This window comes from Oreochromis aureus, linkage group 18, assembly GCF_013358895.1.
Source record: "Oreochromis aureus strain Israel breed Guangdong linkage group 18, ZZ_aureus, whole genome shotgun sequence".
Classification (NCBI taxonomy): Eukaryota; Metazoa; Chordata; class Actinopteri; order Cichliformes; family Cichlidae; genus Oreochromis; species Oreochromis aureus.
In genome coordinates this window covers 15237765-15254369 of record NC_052959.1, presented here as the reverse complement: position 1 = coordinate 15254369, position 16605 = coordinate 15237765, and the positions used below count along the sequence as shown (strand labels likewise).

General features: G+C 39.9%; 1 protein-coding gene across 1 annotated transcript in view; it reads left to right on the top strand.

Annotated features, from left to right (window-relative positions):
* The window catches only part of eif2b3 (eukaryotic translation initiation factor 2B, subunit 3 gamma), a 36038-nt gene that overhangs the window by 11408 nt on the left and 8025 nt on the right, over positions 1 to 16605 (top strand). The window contains exons 4-10 of the mRNA XM_031755926.2: positions 4532 to 4691; positions 4819 to 4930; positions 11156 to 11245; positions 14194 to 14330; positions 14796 to 14986; positions 15642 to 15704; positions 15888 to 16036. Of these exons, the coding sequence (XP_031611786.2) occupies positions 4532 to 4691; positions 4819 to 4930; positions 11156 to 11245; positions 14194 to 14330; positions 14796 to 14986; positions 15642 to 15704; positions 15888 to 16036 (902 nt within the window). The remainder of the gene's footprint in view (positions 1 to 4531; positions 4692 to 4818; positions 4931 to 11155; positions 11246 to 14193; positions 14331 to 14795; positions 14987 to 15641; positions 15705 to 15887; positions 16037 to 16605) is intronic.

Sequence of the window (16605 nt, the reverse complement as noted above, 5' to 3'; positions counted from 1 at the left end):
GCATTGAGTTACACACACTCACACACTGCAAGGTGATGAGTGAGGAACTGTAACCATGGCCTGCCAAATCCCCGCACAGAGATCACTCAATCTGTCAAACCGAAGCCTGCGCACAGTATAGACACTCACACATCTTGATGCAAACACCCTTCCATGAGGGGATTTGGTGTAACCGATCAAACAAAATAGTTACAGGAATCAGTGTGTGCTCTGGGTGAGCACAGTCGGCCATTTCTCTCGAACACTGAAAGGAGAGATTACAGGGAGCATTTTTTATTTTGTTCACTCTGCAAACAGTGAGGTTACACAAAAGTGGACGGATATGCTGATTAATGCTGAGTTCTTTCACAATAAGCCAAACTAGTGAAAGGAGTACTTTGCATGCACGTTTTGCTTTGTACGCCGAAAGCCTCTTTGACGTTTTTATTATCGTTGAGGCTTAATCACCTGGTATAATGAGCGCGTATGAACTAAAACAGCTATATATACATTGGAGTTTGTGATTCAAGGCTTCACCTTTGGTCCACATCTGTTAGTCAGCCTGTAAGACTCGACACAAAAGGTGAAGAAAGAGAGGAGTGAGAGATGGGGCTGAGGCTTTTCATGAAAGCGACACAGCAAACATACTTAGATGTGTCTTTTTTTTATTTCTTTCCCTCTTTCAACAGTCTTGCTCCACACCCTTACTCCATGTGCATTTTCTCTGTCTTTTCACTGAACTGCAATGTTGAAACTTCATAATCTTAAGAAGACCAGGCAAGACTTGTACATGTTAAAAGTGACCCACATTACTTTTAGCCCAGGGTGAAATGGAAAATATTCAGTGGTTTGTTTTTGTTTTTGTATGATGAACACATCAGTCAAGGCTTGTGTATCCTTCAAACCTACAATAACTTGAGTCATTTCAAGTTATTAGCTTCAAAAATCCTTTGAGGAATCAAAATATAAAAGAGATTAAACAAGTAGACTGTTTTTATTGGAAGTGTGTGTAAAAAGTCTGATGCAGCTGAGTAAATGCATGCATGCATGCAGCTACCAAAAAGTGCATTGCTCATCTTTCATACTAAAACATACACAACAAGTGCAGTGTAGCTCATCTAATCTAATAGTGAAATATTATTTTACCTCCAACACGCAGCTAAATGCTGCTCTGGGTCGATCAGTTCTTTGAAATATGCTGAATTATTTACAAAAGCATTCGTGATACAGCTTCAACTCCTAAATCAAACCATGAAATTCTCGCCGCTGCTGTCTCCTCATGACAATTGGATGAAGCCAGAATCTCTGTTTCTCACTTTCTTTGTTTATTATATACATCATAGCTTTCTTTATGTACGTGACATTGCTGAATTTTGTAACTTGTAAATAAGAGTCGTGAATGTCAGCCTTTACTGGTGGATTCATACCTCGTACAACAAAGAAAGTGTCCTTGAAACGGGTCAGGATTGTGCAAGCACTAGGTTTGGATGGAAGTCAGTTACCACTAGGACAAATCCGCATCTGTGTGTGATTGCTTGTGCGCCTGTGTGTGTGGTCCTGACCTGTCCAGTGATCCTGGCTGTTGAAAGGCCAAAGTGTCTTTGCCTCTCCAGCTGACTCCACTCGGCTGTCGCCTCTGAGTGTACGCCTGCCTGCCTGTCTGCGTGCGTGCATGTGTGAACGAAGCAAGCACGCCTTTGTCCATTTAATGTGTGTGGCTGTGTGAGAGTGCTCTGTTTCTGAACATGTGTGCGAGCTTATCAGTCTGATAGAGCGAGGGGAGAGCTGAAAGGTCTCAGAGTCTCAGGAGTCAGGAGATCTCTTGCAGGCACCTTCAGTTTTACTGTGGCAGCTTCCTGTCGCCAGGTCAAGATTAGAGTTGCATGTAAATCTAGGTCAACTTGACCCTTGATCTCACTGATCCAGCATACTCTACATACTTTGATCCTTTTTTAAACCAAATAATTTAATACATTTATTCTCTATAAAATTCTTAAAAAAAACTTCACAGTAATCTTTCCTTTTCTTTCTTTTGTTTGACACTGTCTGTGGATTCTTTGCTCATGTGTTTTTCTTCCTCATCCCCTCTATCTCACTCTGTGTTCTCCTTCACAAACAGAGCAATAATGTCTCTGTCGTTAAGGCTGCTGGTGCTAATGGTGGGATTAGTCCCTATGCTGACAGCCTTCATCTCTGGACAGACAGATGGATACCGCACACAGACACAAATGCGGCTGCACCCACGTGCGAACACACATTCAGACAGTGGAGAACAGTTCAAATGACAGGTACTGCTTTTGCTCTCGCTGTAAGAGCAAGTGATACGTCAACTGGAATTCACAGCTGCATATTTATTTGTGTTTCCAAACGTGTATTGATTTACATGTGGTTAGATAGTAGGGATACTGATACTAATTTAAGATAGTCATCTTCTTCTCGCTCAAGACGGAAATTCTAAAATAAGACTCTGCTTTTCAAAAAAAATGTGGGCTCTGTTTTAAGCTCAAGTGCATTTTGTTGAACGGTGGCTGGTTTTCTCTGCCTGTGTGTAACGTTAGAGCAGTGTTGTATGTGGATGAGTTCACAGAAATGTACTTAAAACCAGCCAGCCAGGGTAAAATGGAGAAGGATAAGGGAGTTATGTGATATTGTGTCACTGAATGCAGTGAGTGCAGCATGATTTTAAAAAAAGACTCAAATATGGGCAAGACTTGACATGTGGATGTAAACACAGGGTGGAGTTAATCTTCCTTTATTTAAGGCGGGTTTTTCAGAGAGATAACTGCATACACACACTGAAAACTAAACAGGACAGATGTCTAATTTGTCAGGCGTTTTCAAGCACTTCAAACAAAAAATAGAAAATTGCGAGATTGCGAAAGATTTAAACAAATGTCCCAATCACATGTAATTTCTCTTTTATACAAATTCAAAGCTTTTAAACAGAAGTAGCTGCATCTGTTGATGTAAAACTACTCATTTGCAGTAATTAGAGAGAGTAAAACTAGCATAAATGGCTTACTGGAAGAGCAGTAGACTTGTTGCATAACATTTTATTAAAATGTATAGACTGTGACATAGTGTAACTTATTACCAGCAATGTTAAAGATCTGATTGAAAGCATTCATTTGTTATGCCAGAAATATTGTTCAGTGTAAATAATCACAATACAGACTGAGCAGTTCTGTTTTTGTTACAATTCCTGTTTTTAATATCTGTAGTTTAATCAGCTGTTGATACTTTTTTGTCGTTTCGATCTACTGTGGGCTTTTAGAAGAAAAAGAAAGCAAGGTTTCAAGGACTTCAGAAATCTTAGAAGTATCACAAATTAATACAAAAGTAATTTGACGAAGACCATGTGTTTATGAATTGAATTGTCTGCTTGGATCCAAGCAAGCTGACGGTCTGCACAAAGAGAAACAGCAGAAAAATATAGTTACACTCACTGTTTATGGATTCTGTCTCTCAGACCTGAATGAATGGAGAAGGGAAGGGAGCAAAGAAAAAACAGGTACTCTGGGATTTGTGTAACTCACTGTTGTAGGGTTCTTGGCTTACAGCATAAAGTGTCTGGAGATAACTTTTGTTGTCAAAAGTTGCTGAGTAATTTCTTCGCACCACCTCTGCGCTTTTTACTAGATCAGCAGCTGAACTTTTTGTCTGACATCTGGTTCAGCTTTGTTTCCATGAAGACAGATGCAGAAACTCTTCACCACCTTATACCACAATACCTTTATTCCCTTTTGATTCAGGCTCCTATTATTTAGATCTGTTCTTTTTGGTTTACTGTTTTTTTTTAATTTACCGTTTAACTGAGCTACTCAAGTATAATTTTTTAACCTTTCTAAGCTGTTTTTTTTTTGGTTTTTTTTGGTTGCTATAACCCAGTCATTTCTCAGCTATTGGGATAAATAGAGCATTACTTGAATTGAACTGAACTGAATACTGAGAATCCTGAAAGCTTTGTTTTCCCAGACTTACATATTTATGTTACTGATTCTGCTGAGAGTAGAAGCAAGACAGTTCACACTTTAAAAAACATTGAATTTAAGAAGTTAAGACTGTGAATAATGTAGGCACTCACAGCAACACACACGAATATCTATAGGATAACAAGGCAACTTATATTGTTTTCATATTAAAACACAATGTCAAACAACAAAATCTGAAGAGAAATGACATGTTCTCAAACAGAGATGGTGAATAACAGCAGAAATCATTACTCACTACTCTCTGTAATCAGAGTTTAAGTCACTTTAACAAAGGGCCAACAAGCACTTGTGCGGAAATAAAGTTTATGTATACAATAGTCTAAATGCTTCACCCTGCCAACTGTATTTCAGCCATTTCTGTGTCTGTTTCAGAGTTGTGTGTGTGTGCCTGCAAGCTCTTGTCAAAAACCTCTTTATACTTAGTAAAGTAATCCTAGTCCCACCAAACCACGTCAGGTTCATTATGTCAGACATTCTGTCGTGTCTTACCGTTGCGCTGTCAAGTAAATACATCAGCATGAATAGATCACTGTCATTTTCTTTCAAATCTTTCTCTTAAGACCGACATCCTGGTGTTGAGTTGTGACTTGATAACCGACGCGGCGCTTCACGAGGTGGTCGATCTGTTCCGGGCGCACAACGCGACAATGGCCATGCTAATGAGCAAAGCCCACGAATTCACAGAGACCGTCCCAGGCCAGAAGGGCAAGAAAAAGACAGGTAAAATGAAAATGAGACCATTTTGCATCCGCTGTTTATTTAATCTGTATTTTTTTTCTTTTCCTTGCAGTGGTTTAACTGGACAATTTTTTTGTATTAATAGTATATGTTGTGTATTTTTCCCCAGCTGAGCAGAGAGACTTTGTTGGTGTTGATCAGTCAGGAAAGAGGCTGCTCTTCATGGCCAATGAGGCAGATCTTGAGGACGGACTATCAATCAGGAAATCCATTATGAGGAAGTAAGTCTAACCACACCTTTGCTTATTTATATGTCCAAATGAGCCATTAGAAATTATACATATATGTGAAAGTCTACTCATTTCTGATTGGATATCCACTTTCATTCAATCATTTCACTGTTGAATCTTTGCTTTTGTTCACTTCAAACTGGATCGAAGGGGTCTGTGTCTGCTTAAAGGCTCCTGATTCTTCTGTTTTAGTTGAATGACAGCTGTCCACAGCACGGTTTGTTAACCAAAGCAAATCAGTGTTCACTCTATAAGTTGCTGAGCATGTGCGGCACGTGTTCTCGTGCAGGTTCTTCTTCCTCCATGCGTGGATCAGTATTTGGAAACTTGCCTGATGGTGACGTGTTCTGTACATCTGTAGGTTCTTAGCTCTGGCAAAGCAGATGTTTAAGTTTCTAATCAGAGTCGGTGTGTTTTAGGGCGAAGGTTCTGTGGTGGCGTGTGGGATTTTTGTTACAGGAAGAGTATTCTAGGTAGGTTTTTGTTTCGAAGTCCTAAAATGCATGTATGTGTGAGAGCAGTCGTTTTGGGAGCTCGTAAATACTTCATGGAGCCAAAGACACAGTAAATTCTGGCCAATAAGAGGGGGGCCAGAGCAGCTGCTCGCATGCTTCTCTGCACAGGGAAACTCTTGAGGCACACACTAACATATATACACACACACATTCTGTCTTATTTCATAAACTCAGAAATGCTTATATGAATGCATAACACAACCTCGAGGCGGACATTGATGGAGAGAAAACAGTCACACATTGTCACAGTGTTATGGAAACCTATTGAGCCCACAGCTAAACATTTACAGCTTACACTGAAAGACTTCCAACACTGAAAGCACCTCTGATCATTTATACGCTCGCATGTCACACACCCACACAAAATTATTTTTTGCCTGAGGTAGTAAGCAGAGTAAATGCCAGAGTATGGATTCCTGTTTCCCACCTGTAGCTACCTGACTGTTTTCAACAGCAGTATCACCCACAGAGTAGTCACAGCTTACATGTACTGTACGTACAGGTTATGAAGCGTCTTTTGGATATTAAGTGTTCGTATTCGTGTTACATTTGTACACATTAACATTTCACACCTGTAGTATCTTTTGCAGTTGGTTCTTTTCAGTTTCTGTGGAACCTTAGTGAAAAGAAAAATGAATCAGTGTGTGCAACCTCCTGAATTTCCGTTTAATTTCCCACTTCATTCACTTCATTCAACCAGTTCTTGTTGTGTGCATCCCTCCACACAACCAACCATCTGTTCTTACAGTCTCCATGCTTGTTCTACCTCAGCCTCTCTGTAATTTTTCTTCCCTTTCCTTCTCTATAGTTTCCACATGGTTGAGGTGTGTTAGCTCAAAACATTCTGCACATGTGAGATTGTTTGACCTGGAAATCGCTTAAACGGTGTGAAAGGAATCCAGCAGAGCTTCCTCTCATACATTAAGCTCCACCTGTCAGAATGTTGTGGATGTAGGTCTGGAGAAATGGTTGACTGTGTATTAATCTGCTTATTTAACAGGATAGTTCGGAAAACTAGACCGTTTCAAGCAAAACAAGCAAAGCGCCAAGTTTTGCAGTTAGTTTTGTTTTTTTTGGAGGTTTTAAAATGATGACATACACTTTATTAGGTGCACCTGTTCAGCTGATCTTTAATGCAGATATGTGATCAGCCTATCACATGACAGCAAAACAATGCATTTGGGGATGCAGACATGGTCAAGACGTCTCCATACTGAGCATCAGAAATGGTAAGAAAGTTGATGTAGAGGTTTTTGAATGTGACATGGTTTTTGGTGCCAGACTGGCTGATCTGAGTATTTCACAAACTGCTGACCTTCTGGGATTTTCTCACACAAGCATCTCTAGATTTTGCAGAGAATGGCTTGTTGATGCTAAAACTGAGCATTGCTTACATGCCACTGCTTCCCTGCTGAGCATGTCAATCCCTTTATGACCACAGTGTATCCACTTTCTAATTGCTGCTTCTGACAGCGATAACATCCATGTCATGAAGCACAAATAAACTCACTTTGGTTTCATGAACATGACATCGAGCTCACTGTACTCAAGTCAAGAGATGTAGTGAACAGGAGAGTCACATGATGGATGGGCAGCTGATAAATCTACCACAACCGTGTGATCCAATCATGACAATATGGACCAAAATCACTGAGGCATTTTTCCAGGACCTTGTTGAATCTGTGCCACAAATAATTAATGCAATTCTGAAATGTGTCCTAGTACTAGCAAGCAGTGCCTAACAAGTGGCCAGTAAGTGTATAAAGGAAAGGCAAGGAAGCTTAGGTCAGATCAACTGCAGTGATCTTCAGCAAAACAGACTAGGAGTTACTTACATCTGTTACTAATGATGGCACACGTGGGGCTAAAAGCCAATAAACACAAATATTAAACAAAGTACCTTTTAAAAAATGAAATAACTTCCCTTCCAAAGATCCTTGTACTAAATTTACTAAACATATGTATCAATGGTCCCACATAATGAGTGTGTTTGCACAGGATTTGACAGCTATCAACATCAGCCTGACTGCACTTGCAGAGCCATGTGCACTGTAGGCTTGCAACACAAGATCAGATATGTGAATTCAATTGAGAAAGCATCTATGGGGCTAGTTTAATATTACGGGAATCACAAATTTTGCTTTGGAGGAGTGATTAAATTAAAAAAAAAAAAGGCCTTCAGCACTGTTGGCTCTGTTATGAAAACCTGACTAATGAGGGTATTAACAGCCATTCTGCTGCATCTGACTCACCGTCCGCTGTGGGGTTTTAGTTGTAACTAAATAAGACATTATGCTGTGTGTGTTTGAGAGCGAGAGATGTGACTCCTCTCTCCCACTGAGGACTTTAGTGGTACTTTAGTAGTCAGTCATTAATCCAACAGTTGAGTCATCCCTGCCTGCAGAGGCACTAAATTCCTGCTCCCTTCGACAATGAGCTCTACAGCACTCGCAGCAACCAGAAATCACATGATGCCGTTGTTAGGAAAGGCAACTTGATTACTAATGTTCGGGTAATATATGTCCTGTTACAATGGTGCATACTCATTAAACACGAACATTTCAAAGTCAGCATGTGTGGAAGTAGTTAGTGTGCTCACGCTTCAGACTCCTCTTAAAAACTCTGTTTCCAACAGTTTTTTCTGCTCTTGGGTCTGCGGTATGTCAAAGGGAGGGGATTTTCTTAACATGGCATACGCAGACCCCCCAAAGGTGTTGTTCAAATGTTCAGTTTGTCAGTTGCAGGCAATCAAAGAAAGTTGACTTTGAGGAAGAGGAGCTAAGTAGTTAAACCGAGGCTCAGTATGAGGGAAAATAAGGACTTGTTTTGAATTGGTGATCATGCAAAGCTGCTATAATAGATTCCTGGAATAAAAACATATGGACCAGAAAATGAGGGTAATGAGGTCCCCTTAAAAAAAGTTAATATGTTTTGGTTTTATACTGCAACAGTCTTGATATGGTGATACTTGTACCTACTGTGCTGCTTTTTATGGCTACTAACATATTTTTATTATGATTCAGGGCACCTGTTCTTAACCTACAAACACACACACACATCATCATTCATAACCCCATTATCCAAGGCTCTGTCTCTTGCCCGTCTGCAGGTGCCAAACAGTGATGTCACATGCTGGGTGTTCTGATGAGTTTTACTTTATGTATGCGATAGCCACACAGAGGCTTACACCTGGGACACCCATAGAGCATGACTGTGTGTGAGAGTGAACATGTGTTTTTATGCTTTTTAATAAAATACCTCAACACAGACAGACACACACTGAGTTTGATTTAGAGCTTTTACCATCTGGTTGTTGAGTGTGTGTGCGTGTGTGTGTGTGAGACTAAGTAATCCTCCTGAGTCACTCCAGTTATACTGTAAGCCTGGTGTTTGAGGTGGGAGGAGAAAGCTTGTCGAGAAGATCGTTTTGATGGCTCCTGTGGGGGTCACCACAGATATTTTTCTCTTCATTTCTTGTATTGCTGTTTTTAAAAAAAAAAAAATTGCAGTTTAAATTATTAGTTGTGTGTATGAGGAGAAAAAAACAGTTTCAGTTATATTAAAACTTTTTTCTTTTTCTCTCTTTTTTTAAACATATATTCACTAAATCTTGGTCATATATGTGGAAATTAACAGACTTACAATCAGTCATATGAAAAATACAGTGTTCACAGGACTCTACGCCTTCCCATTAAAAACCAAGTACACCCTTGTTGCGTCCAAAGCAATTCAGAGAGAAAGAAGCAACCAGGTGCTGGTAATCAAATGCACTTGATTAACTCATCAGCAGCAAGTGTGCGCCTCTATAAAAGAAGTAGTTTTGGCAAGTAGCTGGTGTGAAGTATTCAGGTGTTTGTTAACAGAATGCCACAATCTTCCCAGGAGTGGAGGTCCCAGCAAATTCACCCGAAGGTCAGACTTTGTGATGCTCAAAAAACCTGCAAAATCTTAAGAGCTATAGTTCAGACTCTGGAAGCCTCAGTTGGCAAGTTAAATGTAGAAAAAGATGGAACAAGTGTTGGTTGTTTGGAAAGCGTCTTCTCTCTAAAAAGAACATGGCAGCACAGCTTAGGTTTTCAAAGTTGCGTCTGAACAAAACCTGAAGACTTCTGCAGCAATGTCCTTGGGGTGGATCAGACCAAAGTGGAGATATCGGGCTGTAATGCAGAGTACTACTTTTGGTGAAAAACAAATACAGCATGTCAGAACAAACACTTCATATAGTTTTGGAGGGCTGATGATTTGGGCTTCTTCTGCAGCCACAGGGCCTGGGCACCTTGGAGTCATTGAGCGAGCCATGGACTCCTCTGAATACCATAGTGTTCCAGAGTCAACTAACGCTAACGCTTGGCCAGAACTGGGTAACGCAACAGTGCAATGATCCCAAACACAGCAGTAAATCTACAACAGAATGGGCGAAAAAGAAAAGAATCGAGGTGTTTCGAAGACCCAGTGAAAGTCAACTGCTGTGGTGGTACCTGTGCCTGAGTTGTGCATAAATGAATGCACACAAAGCTCAATGAACTGAATCAACGTGTGAAGAAGATTGAGACCAAATTCCTTCACAATGATGTGAAAAACCGATAAAGTCAAACAGAAAACAATCACTTTGAGTTATTGCTGCTAAAGGTGGTTCTACACGTTTTTAAATAATGGGGTGTACTTATTTTTTCACAAAGCTGCATAGAGTTTCTGTAAGACTGCAGTTGATTTGTTTTGGTTTCCTTAATTTTGTATGACTTCAAGAATTTTACACATCTTTTTTAAGCAAACAGCTTTGAAAAAAACTGTATCACGTCAAAGTAATGTTGGCGTGGCGTCCTGCTGTCACACTCACTTTCCAGGGAGAGTTGTAATTATCATTCCTGTTGCTTTTAGTGTGGAATAATAAATCAAAACTGAACACCTCTGCGAACAGTGGACGTGTCTGTTTTTAATTTGGTCGGAGTTATTGTGTGATAATGAGACAGACTTCAACCTGTTTGTACAACCTTAAAAATCTAAATCACTGCGGCATGCTGTGAAAGATGGTAAGCAGTAATGAAAGGTCTATGTGATTGGTAATAAATGGGCTAAAAGTGGTATGGCCCTTTTAAGGAGGAATGCACCCTACAGTTTTTATTATGTCGTGGTTGAAAGGGCAGAGGAAGAAAGGGTAAGTAGTCAGAGAGGACGTAGGGGTGTTGATAGATTTGTTTATTGAAACGTCTGGGACTGCATTGTTTTCTTTAAGCTGTCGCTTCATAAATGTCACATTCAGACTTTTGACTCCGCGTCTCCTTATGTGAAAAAATTGTGTGAATGAGTGAATGCATGACGGCTGCCCGAGGGACGACATCTATGGTAGCTGGCAGAGGACAATAAGGCAATATAGCTGGTTTTGTTTTGTTTTTTTTCATCAAGTGTTATAGTCCTGCGTGCAAAGGAACACAGATTAAAAGTGGCTTGAGCAAACGTGAAGTAAGCATTAAAGATAAAACCAGCAGGTGACGAAGAGAATCAAAGCGCACTCCCCCAGAGGTAGCACCCAATTAAGATGGTAAAAGCAGCGCAGGTGTGCAGTGTGTATTTTAATGTATTTGTTTCTGTGCATCACACTTTTCCATTGTGTGCAAACGGTGGAATTTAATGCTTTGTTTTCACGAACTGAGGACACTTTGTGAACTTTGATTTCCGTCTCTGTTTTTCCTTTTACCCACAGACATCCCAGGATGCTCATCAAAACAGGCTTAGTGGACGCTCACCTCTACTGTCTGAAAAAAGCTGTCGTGGACTTCCTCACAGAAAACAAGTACGTTTTTGGGGGTTTGAATCTTTATTTTAACAGGAAGTCCTACTGAGCTCAGACTGTTTTACAAGAGAGACCATACAAACTCACAAAATATTTCAAAAAATCTGCAAGAACAAAATACAAATAACCACACCAAGAAACACTCTCAAGAAAAACAAGTGTCCAAGTCCACAGTGGACATAAAAATTTCCCCAGACCTTCTTCACTTATTTTTGACTGTATTTTTTTTTTAATATGTTGAATTTTGAAATGTTACTGTTTATGCCTGCTCTGTGAGAGGTATTACTCAACAGACTTATATTGTGTCTATATGTGTCTATGCATACACCCCACAGTCAAGCTGACATGAACTCTACCTCGCTGCTTAATCTGTGTGTGTTTAACATGGTTACATGGTGTGTAAGGCTTTGAAAGGTTCTGTTAGCATGGTATTCTAGTGAGGTGTTAATTTGTTTTACTATGTGCCACTGAGACAGGCTGTTAGGCCTTTAGCCTCTGAAGTGAAGCGGTGTGACGGGGGAGCTCACTATAGCCGGAGGAGTCTATATAGGAGTCTCTGTGCTGCATCTGAAAAATGAAAGGCTAAAGCTTTTTTCACTATTTTGAGAATCAGGGTTTGTCATCACTTGCTCTTTTTAACCTGAAACAGACAACAGGAAGCGGGCCGGTTCAAACGTTGTCACTTCTTGAATGCTGGGTAAATGCTTGCTGTGAATTTCTTTGACAAAACCTTATACAAATACCTATTTTCACACAGGTAGTGGGAACTAGCACTTTGCAAATGCTGTTTTTAGGACTTCATTCTTCCATTTATTCCTTTTATAATTAGCAAATTGATGAAAGTTGTTTTGACAATTTTTAAACAATATTCTTTTCAGCAATATTGATTATTTGTCATGATTATTCATTCATTTTAGTGGCAGTAATTTTCTAAATTTAACACTGCTTTCACTTGTGATGCAACATGTTCCATCTTTATGTAAAAATAAGACTACTTTTCTTTACCTAAATTGAGTGCATCTTTTAGAAGGAACATAAAAATACAAATATAAAGAGCACAAAATTACATCAGAGGGGACTGATTTCACTGAGTTTACATTGTGCTATGGTCTTGTTAAGTAAAACATCTTTACAGACAAATAAGGTGTTTATTCACCTGATATAAGTGTGTCTACTAGAAGGAAAAAGTAAAGTTACACTTCATTTATCGTACCTGCATGATGGACATGAGGATGAACTTAAGGTTAAATACTCGACAGCTGTGACCTCTGTGGAAAAAAAAAAATTGTGTAAGGGAATGACATCGTTTCTCCATTAATTTTAACTTTAAGTTTAACGGAAACTTATCTTTGGTCAATAGAAGTGTGATTGCAGTTGTGATTTAAGCACATCTTTGTGGAGGAATACATAGACGAACTGCACAGCCTGAGTTTTGTGGACGATTTGCGTTAGCAACAAAGCATTGTTTTTCTTGGCCTTCATGCCTTAATTATCCTGCAGTTTGTGGTGCATTTTCAGGCATGTGAATAAGTGGCTTATGTTGCTTTGAGGCGCAGACACACCTCTCCAGCACTGTTTGCATCTGATTTCTTCTCGGTTAATATCACTAAATCCAGAGTATCTCCAAACAGCAGATGATAGTCCACTTTGAGCAGAAACTCTTCACCGTCTGCTGTGCCACACATTTGATTTTTGTTGTGTGTCTGTCTTTTAACACACCTGAGTACATCCAGGAAACCTCTAGTTGTGTGGTGCAGGGAACAGCTGTGATTGTCACATTGTCAAGCTCTGATATAGGGAGCGCTTGATTTGCTTTTGCTTTGTGTCCTGTTGGCGGAGCATTTACTTTAAATAGTGCTTGATTGTGTCCGTTTAATTCTGGGAAGCAAATATCAAATAAAATCGATATTAAAATTTGTTGGCAACTTCTCAAAACTGGGTGGCAATGAGGCCTTCCAGATGTGTATTTTGTAACTTGCACATTATTTCATGAAGCAGTGGGTACCACGCTGAAAGCCGAATTGTGGAAATCATTTATTACCCATTGTTAAAGTTCAACAACTATAAATGGAGTGCATCCACACCAGGCTACTTTTATTCCACTCAATAAATCCAAAGCCAAGCCAACAAACACAAATCCCCTTTACTAATCCTGTGAATATTTTTGGTTAAAGCACTTGAAAGTAGCAATTTGCCATAGAGATGCAGATGTAAATCTTACATCATTGCATCACCAACGCACCCTCTACCGCCACCATATATCATCTCTCTTGTTAGATGACTCATTTCTTTCTTCAGCTCTTTTCTTGGACTCTTTTCACGGCTCCTCTTTGCCTCTCTTCCTTTCTCCTCAATGTTCTTTCTCTGTCTCTTGCTCAAGGAGAGAAATGGACAGAGTAACTGTTGTTTTTCTCCTGTCATTCAGATGGAAATTCTAATCTCCCTTTAAAAGAAAGTAAGAGAGGGCAAGTGGAGGGGGGTGTGGTGTGGTAGAGAGGAACACTGAGCACGGCGCAGTGCAGAGAGGAGGAAAAAGAAATTAAGATGAGGATATTGCCTCCTGATTTACACAGAAAGAGAGAAATTTGGAAGAAAGGTCACTGTTAGCTCTTTTTATTTATTTTATTTATTTATTTCTTGCTGGAACATCATCAGTCTTTAGTCAGTGCCTCCTTTCCTGATTTTGATCGACGTCTTTATAGGGACAATGACTCCTTTATACATCATTCAATTATTTATTACATGCTGTTATTGAGTGTTACACAATTACTGCTCATAACTACTCTGGTGATATTCAAAAATACAACCATTTTATTCCAGTATAGTCTGTCTTTTTATTTTTACCGAGATATTGTAAGATGTTATGATTGCATAGCGTGAACTAGTGTTTCCTACCTGATCCAGTTGCTAAATGACTAAATTAATTATGTATTTCTTTTGTATCCGAGGTCTATCTCATCGATCCGTGGAGAGTTGGTGCCATATTTGGTGCGTAAACAGTTCTCCAAAACTGTTAACAGCCAAAAACTGAAAGACGACATAGACGATCAGACCCAGGAAAAAAACGACGGGCCTGCAAACCACGGTTATTGTTTGCACTCACATAACATGTCTTCATGCATCAGAATCAGAGGAGGAACAGCATTTAACAACCCAAGCATGATTATTCTTCTTTGTCTTTTGGCTGGTCCCTTTAGCAGCACCACAGCAGATCATCTACCTCCATCTCACCCTGTCGCCAGCATCCTCCTCTGTTACAACACTCTGCATGTCCTCCTTCATTTATCCTTGTATTTTCTCTGTGGTCTTCATCTTGTCCTCCTGCCTGGAGGCTAAATAATTGATATCCTTTGTTCAGAACATCCACTATCCCTCCTCTGCAGATGTCCAAACCTCAGCCTTGCCCAAAGACTGCAACCTTTTTAAAATTCTTCTTCATCTTGCTTATAAACATTCGTCATAAAGAACTTCTAGGTTAGGGCATCTCTGCCCAAGGTATCAGCTTCTAACCCTCTTCTCTTCCTGCATCTCTTCCTCTTTTGGTGTCCAGAGCTCCTCATCTCATCTCGGGACGAGCCTCTCCTCCAGCTGGCGCAGGAGCGCTCCTGCTGGAATGACCACCGCGGTGACATGAGTGAGGCCTACCATGGAGGAAAGCTGCGCTGCTATGTTCACATTATGGACCAGGGTCTGTGCTGCCGGGTTAATACTCTAGCTGCTTATATAGAGGTGAACCGACTGGTGAGTCAAACATTAGACTGCTTGTTTGTTTGTTTGCTTGTTTGTTTGTTTTGTATATGGCATGACTACAGTAGCCTAATTGTGGTTAAATGCTTATGTGTACATGTTGTTCACAGAAAGTTGATTCCGTTCATCTGGACGTAGCAACATCAGTGGGAGAAAGGCGAGAAACCAGACTGAAGAAGTCACTTGGATGAGTGATAAAATGCATCTCCCACTGAAACTGCTACATCCAAATGAGTCAACTTTCTCGGATTTCCTTTCTTGGATGACATCACGCTGCTGTCAGTAAAATGTCATCTTGAAACTTCAGATTTAGTATTTCCAGTCACCAATTTGATGATAAATTTACTCAGGTCAGACATTTAGTAAGAGCTGGTCCTTTTATCAAAGACTTTTTTGCAGTTGGACCGTGGGAACTACCCCCTGATGGCCATTATTAGGAATGCACTTTTAAGTTGACTTTACTTGTGAAGGAACATTTATGCCTCTCAGCTATTCTAAAAACTACAAAACTTACGGTCAACCTGTTTGGCATTTTTTTAAAAACGTAAACATGCAGATGCTCCATCCATCTTCTGGGTACAGTCTCTTTTGAAACCCATCACTACTTGCTTAATCACTCTTTCACTCCCCCCCGTTTTCTCTCTGCTAGGCCCCAAAGCTGTTTGAAGAACCATCAGTCCATCCATCTGCTGACATTTCTGAGAGATGTCAGGTGAGTATAGCCTACAAGCCATACTTGTATTTCAGTTATCTAGCATTTCCCTCTTGTTTTGAACTTTTTCAGATTGTCTTCATTTCATCAGAGCCTTTTCTTGTTGTCTAAAGGCACTTTACCATATGTGGACTAAAATTGTGTATGCATGTATCTCCGTCGCTGTTTGTGGTGGGCTTTCAGATGGGATCAGATAGTATCATCGGAGCTCTGTGCCACATTGCAGACAAGACTTCCATAAAAAGGTCTACTATTGGAAACAACACCACTGTAAAAGAGAAGGTCAAAGTCACCAACTCCATCATCATGCATGGCGTTACCATCGAGGAGGGGTGAGAACACACACAGTTGTACACAGACATGCACACACTTGCTGAGGTTGTGTACTTTGAAATGGTTTCTTGAACGCATTAATTTAACCTAAAAAAAAAAGAAAAGAAAAGAAAGGGAATTTCACCTTGAAGGCATGTTTATAGATTAAAGTTTTAATTATCTGGCTTGTTTTTTTTAAGTGTGAAGTTGCTACTTGCATGTGGTGGGTGACAAGCAGCAGTTAGCAAGCACACGATTTTAAACAGAAGCATGAAAAAACACTTTTATCCTCCTGTTCAGCAGTTTATATTATTTATTTGACTTGAAGTGAAGGAACATTTATGCCTCTCAGCTATTCTGAAAAACCACTAAACTTGTCATCAACCTGTTTGGCTTTTTTAGAATTTATAAAAGCATAGATGTGGCTCCCTCTTCATTCGCTGCATACCTTTTCATTGAAGTGTGTGTGTGTGTGTGTGTGTGTCCGGTGATAGGAGGTGTAACAGGTTTTTTGTTTTCTGCGTTCTGTGGGATCGCTGAGTTAACAATGCAACTATTGGTGTGCAACCAGCCAGAGACCAGTTCCAAA